A 13,813-nucleotide genomic window follows, 5' to 3' on the forward strand; every position below is an offset into this window, starting at 1 on the left:
CACTTACCTTTTCAGACTTACGTTATTTTTACGGAATAAATATTAAATTATTTTACGGTTTTTTTCTACTAAATATGTTATAGCATGAAGCGTATTTGAAATAATGAGAAACAGTTGTTTTCAAGACAAAAGTCATATTGGGAGAAGTCTATGTTCCTGGAGTCTTTAGTCAAAGTTGATACAGAAGCTTATGGGACCCCGGAGGTCTCTTTTTCAGGCAGAATGTTAATTCTACATACAAATTATGCAAATGTGTGTTGTTTTTTTTCTATTTCTATTAATAACTGATTATTTCAAGATTACCGAGTCTTTAATTGAAGTTGATACATTTTATTGGGGCAACACTTTAAAAAAGGTAAAGTTACATCAGCTTTGTGACCTGAGCTCTCTTCTGCATGTATTGGTTTATCAATAAAAAGTATTAATTTCAACTGAAGACTTAATTTTCTGTTGGGCTTATACGATTATACGACATTTTTCTTATAATTATTGAAAAATCAGAAAAAGAAACAATAATTTGGAATATAAAGAAAAAAACAGCTTTTTTGTAGCGATTTTTGTTTTTACTTTGTTACAGAGTCTTGAAACCAATTGGCTTAATTCCATCTTTTTGCAAGCAAGTTATATAGCTAGCACTTGGGGTAATGTGAGTGCAACTCATGTGTGATAAGGCTTTGTCATTGGCCTCAGTTCAAGAGTTAAAGGGACAAAAACATGCTTTGCAATAGTAAAAAAATAAACTTATAAATTAGGTTGTTGGAAATTATAGTTTATAGAGTGGGATTTTCAATATATTTTTTAATATTACCGTATTTTTGTCTTTTTTTAGGAAAAAATGCTGCAATGGATACAAATTTGTTCTTGGACAGTGCATTCCAGAAGGTATGTCGTTTTATTTTGCAATTCAGGTTATTTTTTTATTCTCCTACGCCTAATGAGATGTTATCTGAGCTGGGAACTCTATTGGCTGTATTGTGGTAAACTATTTAGTACAGTATACGGATACAGCCAAGGAACGCAAGTCCAAGTCAATCCAAGTGTCCCAGATTTAAAGAAGCCTAAAACATTATTTGACAATGCATATATCCCGTCCTGTATAAAATACATTTTATAAATGACTACAAAGCTCATAAGATACACATGGAAAGGATGGAGTGGCCTTAAACTCATTTTACTCTAGACACCCTGGTGGCTGTATGCGGAACTACACACAGAAAAAGCATCAGGCAGTGTCAGGTCAGGAAGGGAGATTTGCCACCCCTGCAGGCATGCCTTATACTGCTAAGACAAGTTCATTCTTGTTGGGGTACCCCCTAGCAAGCTTTGAGATTCGGATATGTTAATTCGTTCGTACCCCTCTAGGACATACCATTTCCAATTGCTCACCTTGCTGGTTGACCCCACATTTTGCGATCAGCAATGCAGGGCTGTGCAGCCCTGTGTGCTGATCACACTGTGATCAGCACAGACAGATCAGGAGGAGGGATGGGAGAAAAATTTAATATAAATAAAATAAATGAAAACATAAATACATTTTATTGGGAGCCCAGTGAAGTCCCTATAAAATCAATGGCATAAAAAATGTATGAGAGGTCGCCAACCCCCCAAACCCCTTAAACCAATAGTATAAAAAATATGTATTTCTATTATTTTAATAGAAGGCCCTACTTCTCCTGACTATGTACAATTTGTGCTGCTTCATCAAATATTTAAAAGGGAAATTGTGGTTTAAAAAACATATGGAAAGATGACAAATACACCTGTGGTCCGTATGAAAAAGCCCTGGTCCCTAAGGGGTTAAATGGTGTTACATTGTTTCCTGTGATTGTGAGTCATATAATATTGATGATGTTTATTTTATTTTCCTTTTTTTAACTAAATGTTTTGCTGTAAAAAAAAAAAAAAATTATGATTCAGCCCCTTGTACTTTATCTTCGGAATCACAAATTCGCTTGATATTCAAGTCCACATTTGCAATTCAATCAAATAAATAGAGGTCCCCACATGAGACAAAACAGAGGGGTGTGAGGGGTCTATGCTCCGCAACCAACTTATAGACTAGCGATATTGGAGAATTCTCATAAGAAAAAGATCGCATTCTTAAGGGATAGCGGGAGTTGTAGTTCTTAAATAGCAAAACGATTAAAACAAGTTTCTGGCCAATATTTCAGATTCTAGAATGCATCAAGTGATCAAGCACCCTCTTTTTTAAAATAAATTATAATTATTATTATAGTTTTGTATTAAGTGATGACGAGTCAAGGCTTCCAGTATTAGAGCCATTCGCTTAACACACTTGGCGAGTCACTACATAGAATCTTCACCGTCGGCCATTAAAGGGTTAATACTTCAAGAGTCCCGGGTTCAGCTCATTTCTGGCTTATAACGAATTCCAAGGCACGATTGGAATCCAAAGGGTTAAAGCCAATTTACCTCATTCCCTGGTCTTCAACCAAGGACTTAAAAAAAAACCTTAAACTATCTCTCCAGTCTCCGAGGACTGAAACGAAATGCCTGAAGGCGTTAAAACGTTTTCATGCATCGTACAACGGATTACTAGCTCTTTGGCATATCAACCCCACATGAGTCATAACTAACATATTAAAATTCATTGCCAGCTTACATTCAAACCCCCCGGAGTATAAAGCGGTAGATCACTTAAACCGTAACTGTAAATAGTGGTGCGTTTGGCATCGGAGAGCCCCTCTAAGATGCGGAATTGGAGTCTTTTTTTGTACGATGACAGCTGCTTTCCTACACACTCTGTGCCCGGGGGCCCTGGGACCTCTCGGTTTGAGTCCTGGAGCAGGTTGCAGAGTTGCGATTAACTGTAAAAATAAATTGTAAACCTAGAGTTTAAATTTCTCGCATTCCTTTTTTTAGGCTGAAAATGTTTTATTTTTCAGCACAGAAAAAAAAAAAAAACATACTCCATCCTTAAACTCTGTTTAACCCATGGGTGTCCTTAGTTCTGGGTTTCCTCCATGTGCGTCACCTTTCCCTGCTTGACTTGGACTTCACTGGGTGATGCCAGCCACGTATCGCTGAAAATTAAGCAGAATTAGGCTTTTTAGGTTATTTAGGCTATTGGCCTTTTGAACGGCTTATTTTGGTCTTGCTGAAAGAAAAATGCATATTACATCCATTAGTAAGTGAACTTTTTTCCTGGGTGTCCTCTTGGGGTTCCAGAAGACACCTTGCGCCTGTTAAGATTGTGGAATAGGTGTCAGAGGTCCCACCGTATGAGAACTTAAGGTTGGGGTTTGAAAAATTGAAAGCCTTAATTGATTGGAAATGGAGCTCCATAGAAAAAAAACTAACATGGGAGTTTAATTTAAAGTTGTGTCAATCTCTTACATTCCTCCAACTATCAGTGCTATGGCCAGCATATACTAGACATGGCCTGAAGATACATGGACCGGAGATGACCTTTCGGTTGCTTCTGTTGGGTGTAAGAAATGATAAATATTATCCATTGTGGTTGAGATCACACTGGTAGAACATACAGTGGCGTGTATATTCACTATACACGTGTGCACATTGCTCCAAGGTGGATTGACCCATTACTCCATGATGAGATTGGTCATTCGTGGACCTTGTGAACCTCACTGAGAAGCATGAAATCAGTAGATGCCAACTTTGCTTTTCATCTTCCTCCTAGAACCATCCTTCTTACACACTGGATGCTGTATATTTATAACGCAAAGCATACGTGTAAAATAAAAGTATGCATCGGCATTCAGCCGCTTACAGAGTGGTTTTACAAAGTACCTTTCCACTTAATAATACGGCCAAATGTCAGCATCCAACAGGGGCGGAACTAGAAACCTCAGGGCCCCGGTGCGAGAATCTGTTAAGGGCCCCCAAAGGCATCCTGGATTTCTGTCAGTCAGGAGGGCCCAAGAGTTGCCGAGCGGTCGTTTTCAGCAACCGCTCGGCACCCCTTGGGACCCCCTGACTGGCAGAACTCCAGGGCCCGGTCGCAGTCGCGACCCCTGCGACCCCGGTAGTTCCACCACTGGCATCCAACAACTTGTTGAAGGTTCTAAAACCTATTTTTAGGACTTCTTGCCTTCAAATGTGGATTCTGTTAATATGTTTTGATGGGGGGGGGCGATAATTCAGAAACCCCGCATAGGAAAGTAGAACCAAACCCTGCAAAATAGTTTGTACACAGATAAATAAACAAACAATTTGATCCTATAAAAATAATCGGTTTTCAAGAACAAAAGTAATCTGATCCAATAAACATAAATTTCCACATCTCTAGATATTCAAACAGATCTATCATCTTTATAAAAAATAATCACAGTGTAATGATAAAAAAAAATAATTAAAAATGGTTATTTGGCAAAAATCTGTCCACAATAGTGTCATAAATGAATGTTCCAATACAACACTTCACCATTTATTTATATTCAAACATGTAGTTTTTTTATAATTTTATTTTTAATTACTATGGTAAAATATCATTTTGTTATATGTCGCTTGAATATTACTAATTTCACATATTTCAGAACGTTTTAAAGGGGATCTGTCACGCTGTATAACTGAATGTTATTAATGTTTTTAATGTTCTGTTTTTATGATCGCAAAATTAAATTTTTTTTTCAATTTTAAGCAAATTGTTTCTAATATGCCACGGCAACCGACTTCCTTACCTCTTCCTGCATTGCTTCATCAGATCATGCATGAGCCTGAATGTTTTTTTTCCTCCCCTGGCTGCCTCTACTGAAACCACTAAGCATCAGTACGTAAAGAACATGAGCACATGCTCAGAAGCAGCCCTATTGAAGTGACTGATGCATCAGCCAATCGCGTGTATGTATTAGTATACAGATGGCGCGATTGGCTACTGCTATCCCCATTGATTTCAGTGGGAGCTCAGCTCCCGTTGACTAGAATGGCAGCTCTACTGAGCATGTGCAAGACGCATACTGTGGTATGCTAACTGCTTTCGGTGGAGGCAGCCGGGGGAGGAGATTAATGAGAGAAACGTCTCATTTCCTAACTCAAATAACTAAAGAATACCTGCACTGATTTCGATGCAGTAAAAAGCACCGGCATCCACGCAGAATGGACTCCAAGATGCATTTAACATGACGGCAGGGACGGAGTGTTTGTATAAGTGGCTGCAGAACCGCTACACTCATATACCAAGAAAAGTGGCTGCCTGCTGCTCCACAGCTGTGGGAGGTGCTATCTGATGCCTTGTCAAATACAAATGTCTGTAATGAAGAATAGTTCTAGTTTGGTACCAAATTCACACTAAGACGCCGGGAGCTGTGACTGACTGTACGTTTTGTCACTTCACAGACTACGATGTATGTTCAGAAGCACCGTGCGAGCAACAATGCACCGATAACTTTGGACGTGTGCTGTGTACTTGTTACTCCGGATACAAGTATGACCGAGAGAGACACAGGAACAGAGAAAAGCCGTACTGTTTAGGTAAGTGCTAATTTACTCACATCATCCTAGGACAGCCGACAGGTGGGAAATAAGGAAATTCAAGACTGTTGGCAGGTATAGTGTTCTTGTTGGAGCAACCATATAGTTTACCATGTAGGTTGAAAGTTGCTAGTAGCACAAGTATGTACCACTAATGGAACATTTAAAAAACTAGAGACATAATATAATATTTTGAATAGTATAGGTGCTGCCTCTATCATTATTATTATTTATTCATTAGCATAGCGCCATCATATTCCATTGCGCTGCTGCAAGCACTGTACGAAAAAAAACAGAAGAGCTGGCAGATTCTATTCCCTGAATATATTGTTTAAATACTTTATATATACGATGGTTCATTTTTTTCTTCTTTAGGATCTACTGAAAGATTTGTAAACTATTCTGAAAGGTATTGTGCAGAGCGAAAATAAATTAAAAAGTCATAAGAGAAAAAAAAAGGATATTTTTAACCAAAATGACATTTGAGACTTCTGGGAAAACGGAGTGCTTAATTTTTGTAACGCTCGATTCAATCTTTCACAAGTCAGCACCAGGCAAAACTCTCTCCTCTGCTTGGTTACTTTTCATTGTCTGGAACATTGACGAAATAATAAACTAATGTTAAGTAATATTTTAATGCAGTAATGTTTAAAATGTAAAAAGACAGTCTGGTCTCAAAGTATTTTTGTAACGCACGTTGGAGTACAAATCAATTATAGGATTATTAGAAAATAAGACGTCGTGTTATTTCTTCTTCCCCTGGGTGCCTCTGCCGACAGCAGGATGCATACTTAACTACACTTTCAATAATACTCCTTTGAAAAAGAATAAAACTTTGTTGCTTAAATCATAGAAACATAGACTGTGATGGCGGATAAGAACCATTGGGCCCCATCTTGCCAGCCCATATCTCCTGATGTAAAGGCTTCTTGCCGTACTTTGTGGCCAGAACTACCATTATCCCCTTTTTTATCCCGTGCTACCCGAAATAGACAAATAATCTGCTTCAAGGGGTATCCTAACTTACTTTTATACCCACTCGCTGACCACCGTTGAGGTTAATTTAAAGGGAACTCATCATCCACAAATGTAAGACTACTTTTTACCTATACAATCGCTAGCAAGGTGGTTACCAAAATGTATAGGCTAAACTTATCATTTTCTTGTTTATGCCAGAATAAAGAGGATTCTTTTAGCACCTCTATAAAAAAAAAGGAAAGATTAAATCAGTCGCCGGCATTCCGGTCACACCAACATCATGACCAGGGGCGTAACTAGAAACTTCAGGGCCCCGGTGCGAGAATCTGTTAAGGCCCCCCCAACCCATCTATCCCTTTCTCACTATCTCCCCTCTCCCTCCCTACCCCCTTCTCACGATCTACTCTCTCCCTCCCTACCCCCCCTTCTCACGATCTACCCTCTCCCTCCATACCCCCCTTCTCACGATCTACCCTCTCCCTCCCTACCCGCCCTTCTCACGATCTACCCTCTCCCTCCCTACCCCCCTTCTCACAATCTACCCTCTCCCTCCCTACCCCCCTTCTCACGATCTACCCTCTCCCTCCCCCCCTTCTCACGATCTACCCACTCCCTCCCTACCCCCCCCTTCTCATGATCTACCCACTCCCCCCTACCCCCCTTCTCACGATCTACCCACTCCCCCCCGCCTCTTCTCACAATCTACCCACTCCCTCCCTACCCCCCTTTGTAGGTCACTTACCGTCAACTCCTGTGTTGGGAACGTGAGGCGTTTGTCTCATATGCCAGCGCTCAGCGTGAAGTGCCGGCACCCGAGACAAACGCCTCACGCTCCCAACACTGCACTCTGGGCAGCGCTGAGGCAGGCGGCAGCGGCGGGGAGCGGAGGCATCCTGGATTTCTGTCAGGGGGGCCCAAGAGGTGCCGAGCGGTCGTTTTCAGCAACCGCTCGGCACCCCTTGGGCCCCCCTGACTGGCAGAACTCCAGGGCCCGGTCGCAGTCGCGACCCCTGCGACCCCGGTAGTTCCGCCAGTGATCATGACCCACATTATTATCTAAAGACTGGGCTTGGCTGAGGCTTCCACGTTGGGCCAAAGCTTAGATCCCTCTGTTTCTGTTTTAGATTCCTGCGTATTTACCATGTCGCCGATACAGTATCTGTATAAATTACTCCATTATTATGCGAAGGTCTGGCAGCGCTAATAACTCAGCGCTCTAATCTCCAGTACAATCATTAGAAGGTTACGCAGGATGACCTTCACATTTCTTAAAAAAGAAGCCTCGGTAACAGGATCTTCCATCGAGGGATCTACATTTCAATGGCTTGGTGATCAACAGTATCATTTATAAAAATAGCGAGGAAACATTTCATTACTTGTAAAAAAAAATAAATTTGGAACTAATAAGGGGCAAAATCATTTTTATACAAGGAACTTTAAACGATAATGTGTAACATGCACAACGGGGAGGAGAAGGCTGTTTAGTGACCTCCTACAATGAGAAACAGATGGAGAGCTGACATTGGAAAAATAAACTGAATATCTTGACAAAACACTAAAAAAAATATATATATATTTTTGGAAAATAGCAAAGAACAAGATAAGGCTGCAAATAATTTTACACATAAACTGTAAAATATGTTTTGGGTTTTTTGTACACATCAACAAAAAGAGCTAAATGTATCTATTTATACTTAGATATATTGTATAAAACTACTGTATAATAAATAGAATCTACTACTACTCATACCACCTTCTCATGTACACTTGCAAACCGGGGGCACCCTGGGTTGTACCCCCTGTTACCCCTATAATTATACCAGGTGCCTAAGGGTCTGTACCCCCTGTTACCCCTTTAATTATGCCAGATCCCTAAGGGTCTGTACCCCCTGTTACTCCTATAATTATGTCAGGTGCCTAAGGGGCTGTACCCCCTGTTACCCCTATAATTATGTCAGGTGCCTAAGGGGCTGTACCCCCTGTTACCCCTAAAATTATGCTAGATGCCTAAGAGTCTGTACCGCCTGTTACCCCTATAATTATGTCAGGTGCCTAACGGTCTGTACCCCCAATGTTTTCCCCTTTTCCATGCCCCATCATGTAGAATGCACCAGCAGCATACTTAAGTATGCTTTAATAGCAGCTGGCAAGTACAAGGAAAATGAGGGCCAAATGTTCATTTTCTTGCTACTATAAAAACAGAATAGAGCTAAAAAGTCATCTTTTTCTGAATTGCAGCCTATGCAAAGGGTACCTAAATTTGCATTTAAAATGAGAAAGAACCCTAGGGACAAAATTGTCTCTTTTAAACAATTGGGTTATATAGCAGCCCTGTTTTCTTAGCTAAGGATATGAACGTGGGGTATTCATTTTGTAGGGGCATGCGAGTATTCTACTTGGGTTCTACAGTGTATTTCTGTAACTTGATGAATGGCATTTTCACAATTCTTGGTTTAAGTAAACGAATGCTTAACAGAAATAAACTGAATTGACTTTGGATGGAAATATGTTAGTGTGATTTGTGCAGCAGTGTTGCTGAAATGTCGCTAGCAGATTGAAGGAATGTTTAAAGAGAATCTTTCAGTGAAATATTATGTAATCACCGTTAAATGCGGGTCAGCCCTTCGAGAATGGTTAGAAAGTAAATGTTTGTATAGTGAGTTATTATTTCTGAATTTGCTGCTTCTCCTGTAGCCTGCAGAAATTCCCAAGTGGCTCCTCGTGGGCGGTACCTGCAAACAACCTGTCGCACCACTCAGATGCACTCTTAGTTATGGATTCAGGATAAGTCAACATTTTAAGAACAAATATCTGATATTTACACTTAAATACATTGCAGAACCTCCTTGGCAGACAAAGTAAAAAATGTGAAACGTAAAAATATATTTTCCACCAAGAATTCCCTTTTAGAACCAGATTCTGTTACACGCTATCAACGTATCACTTGTCCTATCTGTAGACTCTGTAAGCGGAACATTTAGACATAAAAAGCAGGGATGAGGTTTTCACGGGCAGGTTTTTATGTCCTGGATGAGGTTTATGGGAGTTGGAGATAGAGACCAGCAAATGACCAGCTCAGGCATAAACTATATTAAAAATGTAAATGAAAATGCCCATCGCTGCCGATAACAGTAGTAATGTATCTTTACAGAACATGCTGTTTAAGGAGACCCATAACGTCATAGAGTATCACTGATCCAGCTGGGGGCTTCCTGTCCTAAAGTCACACCGCCATCTAGAGGTCATACCAAGATTCAGAACTGCGTGTTTGGGACAGCGGCCTCCACAGAGCCAGATAGCAAAGCACAAATAGTTAATAGGGAGATACAGTGTATAAATAGAACAGGTATAGTTGTGTCAAGCTAATTGCAGAAAAATGATGTCATCTGTTGTATCCCTCAAACGGATCCTTCTAGCTGCTGGTGTTCTACAATTAGAGTTTTCTGAAAAACCTCACACCTAACCAGAAGATCAGTAGCTAGAGATTACATTTTATATACACCTTCCATTTCCTTGTGATTTTCATCAATATTTCTATCCCTTTAAAGCGGTTTCACAGACCGTGTGCCTGATGAAGGACCATATAGACAGGGTAGACTTTTCAGATGGTATTCAGTGATCACGTTACAAATTACAATAGGCAATCCGTACGATTTGGGTTTGGGTCACAAATGCAACAGTAAGAAACAAAATCCGCCTATCTTCCGCATCTCCCCGCAATACTCCACAATATGCAGCGTTTGTGGCTGGGCCAATTGCCATCACATGGAAGCCTGTGAGCATTTTTTCGTAAGCTAGACTTGGATCCCATAACCAGCCAGCTCTTCCACCTCATCCACCTTTAATTCTGGAGTGTGTTTTGTAGGCTTTGGTTCTGTGGTTGCTCACTGCCATACACACACACACACACATATACACACACACACACACATATACACACACACACACACACACACACACACACATACACACACACACACACAGAGATCTTTCAGCTACAACCTATTCCAGGTTCTCCCTAATAAAATGTTTGGGTTTTTTTTGCCAACCTGGGGTAACCTTGCTGTAAGCCTTTAAAAAGTCAATATTCGTGCAGAGGAACATTGATAACATCTGGGAACTCAGAACATTCACGTCTTGCCCTTATTTTTGTTACTAATATAGATGGTAGCTGATTACATCATGTTGGTATTCTGGGGGTTTCAGATATATGTGGTTGATTATGTTATTGAAGCCAATGACATATGATGTAATAACATGTTCTGGTGTCCATTTGGGCTTTCCTGTTTTATGAACTCCTTCCCAAGTTGCCGTATAAATCTTTGAGACGCGTGGATATTGGGCACTGCCTGAAACAGATGGTTAATTTTAAATCATATTCTAGATATTCTCTTTATTAGAAGCTACAATCTCTGGCATAAAAATTATTGTGTTTGTCTCATCAGGGCCAGACTTGGAATTAAAACCATCCCTGGAAGTGATTGAATATCAGTCCCAGCACAGATATTTTTTTGTTCAGAATAGGGACAAACCATGCACTTTTAAAGTATATTTGAAGAACATGTTAGCCATGAGGAAGATACATTTGAAGACATATATAGTGGAGAAGGAGCCCCAATATAGTTCATATAACCGGAAGAAACAGATCTTAAGCACAAAATTGCCATGGCTGTATGTATGTATGTATGTATGTATGTATGTATGTGTCAGCGTAGAGCTGCCCCTGACCATCATCATACCCCTAACATCCTAATTCATTCCAATACCCAACCACAATCATTATTACCCAACCACCATATTCAAACCTCCGTAACCATATTCCTTCTCAGAAGCATTTCCACCCCTACCATTATCACCCCATATTGCACTATATTTATTTCCCCATATTAATAGCCATCCTTTAGCTTGACCCCATTCCCATTGATACAATATTTAACAATAATTATTATTAATTCATACAAGTTAACACAGGGCCCCGGTGCGGAAATTTTCCAGCCCCCCCCCCCGACTTCACAGTGCCCCCTTTATTCCCAAACATTTGTGAGTGCTACGTTTGCCCCCCAAACAGGTTATCAGTGACATCTTTGTCCTCAAATTGTCTATGCTAATCTTATCCCAAACAACTTGTCTGTGCTGCCTAACAGCTTGCCAGTGCCATCTCAGCCCCAAACAGCATGTTTGTGAGATTTTTGCCCCAAACAGCCTGTCACTGCATCCAAACAGCCTGTCTGTGCTATCTTTGCCTTCAAACAGCATGTCTCTGCCATCTTTGCCACCAAACAGCTTGACAGTGCCACCAAAGAGCCAGCCTGCTCCATCTTTACTAAACAGCTTGCCAGCTCCCCCCCCCCAACAGCCTGCCTGTGTCATCTTTGCCCACCCCAAAAGACCGGCCTAAAGGAAGAAGGGACGCATCAGTCTTGTTTTGCGCATCTGCCATATGTGCATATAATTAGATGTAAATGTAAGGTAAATGATGTCAGCCATCTAGGCCTGTTGGGCATTTGCTGGCTTGTCAGATGGCCAGCCCATAACTGTTCAACCTTTTGGACAAAGTTCTGTAGACCACCAGGAGAATAACTCTCTTCAAACTCTTGGCCCTGTTTCAGCTGCCTCTTTTCCCAGAAATATCCACCAGAAGACCACTGTCCTCTTTTACCGTCTGGCACCTACATAGTTAAACAGCCGAGTCCTTTTATTATTCCCTAGAATTCATTTCTAATTTAAAACACACGTGGATCGCTAAATAAGCTGTGGGCTCACATGGTGACCCTGCGCTGGTTCTATTTGTATGTTGTCTTTGGATCCTGTTGTGCTAGATACAATAATTCTAACTGTGATACTTTGTTTTTCTTTATCTGGCTTATCCCTGATCTCCTGTAGGAAGCATATTTTTAAGAAAAGCACAAGATACTGTCCACGGGCTTCTGCAACGATCTAAGCCAAGTAAAAATGGATGGGAACCTTTTCAGCTCTGAGATAATAATAATAGGGATATATTGGTTAAGTGCTACACTCTTCTGGTGAAAACTACTCTCCGGTGAAAAATTAGATCCTGTTATTGATATACTATATATAAAAATGAATGTATGATGTGCCGGGTTTGGCAGCCACGGGAAGTCAATCACCACTACAAAAAGTCTCATAAAAAGCAAGATCCCCTCTGTAGGAAAGCACTGAAATCTGATATCTCCATAAGATTAAAAAATCACTTCCAAGGTTGTACAGCTTGGTTACGTACGCTCCCATGCCTCATGCCCGTATTATCCAGTGACTACATTGCGGTTGGACAGATGGTTCAATTATTCAGTTCATGTAAGGACTGTTTGAGGTTGGAGACGTTTCCATCTGTATTGTACATAGGTAGAGTGTAAAAACACAGCAGCAATATCTTGGGAGAGTAACCTAAACACCTTCTTATATGTATATAATAATAATATAATATATACACACACACCCATCAGCCATAACATTGTGTAGGTTCCCCTTTCACCGCCAAAATAGCCCTGACCCGTCGAGGCATGGACTCCAGTAGACCTCTGAAGATGTGCTGTGGTATTCGGCACCAAGATATTAAGAGCAGGTCATTTAAGTCCTGTAGGTTGCGAGGTGCGGCCTCCATGGATGCGTCCTGGTGCCGCGTGTTCTTCAGGTAAGTGACGCACCCAGCATGATGTAACAAAAACGTGATTCATCAGACCAACCACTCTGTGGTCCAGTTGTAGGCGCTTTCAGCAGCGGACAGGGGTCAGCATGGGCACCCTGACTGGTCAGCGGCTACGCTTCCCCGTGCGCAGTTCTGACACCTTTCTATCAGAACCAGCATCGACTTTTTCAGCAATTTGAGCTACAGCAGCTTGTCTATTGCATTTTACCCCATGGGCCAGCCTTCGCCCCCCACGTGCATCAATGAGCCTTGGCCGCCCATGATCCTGTCACCGGTTCACCGCTTTTCCTTCCTTGGACCACTGCAGACCAGGACCCCCACAAGAGCTGCAGTTTTGGAGATGATCTGACCCAGTCGTCTCTACATCACAATTTGGCCCTTGTCAAAGTCTATCAGATCCTTACGCTGCCCATTTCTCCTGCTTCTATCGCATTAACTTTGCTGCCTAATAAACCCCCCCCCCCACCGACGGGTGTCATGAAAAGAATATTATCAGTGTTATTCACTTCACCTGTCAGCGGTCATAATGTTATGGCTGATCGGTATATATATTTATTTATTTATTTTATTCAAACATATTCAGTCTGTCTGTGTGAAATGTGCTTGTGAAATTCACCATTTACTTCATATCTGTGAGTTCGTTCATGGTGTTCCTACATTACATTGTCGGGTACCCTGTGATACTCGATACTGACGATGTAGTGATATTAATCCTTT

At 41.0% G+C, this 13,813-nt stretch overlaps 1 protein-coding gene across 1 annotated transcript in view; it reads left to right on the forward strand.

The window, feature by feature from the left end:
- Positions 1-13,813, forward strand: part of CCBE1 (collagen and calcium binding EGF domains 1) — a 135,345-nt gene that overhangs the window by 105,800 nt on the left and 15,732 nt on the right. Inside the window, exons 3-4 of the mRNA XM_053448159.1 lie at positions 830-882; positions 5,317-5,451. Coding sequence (XP_053304134.1) covers positions 830-882; positions 5,317-5,451 — 188 coding nt within the window. The remainder of the gene's footprint in view (positions 1-829; positions 883-5,316; positions 5,452-13,813) is intronic.

The sequence above is a fragment of the Spea bombifrons genome, chromosome 1 (assembly GCF_027358695.1).
Source record: "Spea bombifrons isolate aSpeBom1 chromosome 1, aSpeBom1.2.pri, whole genome shotgun sequence".
Taxonomy (NCBI): Eukaryota; Metazoa; Chordata; class Amphibia; order Anura; family Pelobatidae; genus Spea; species Spea bombifrons.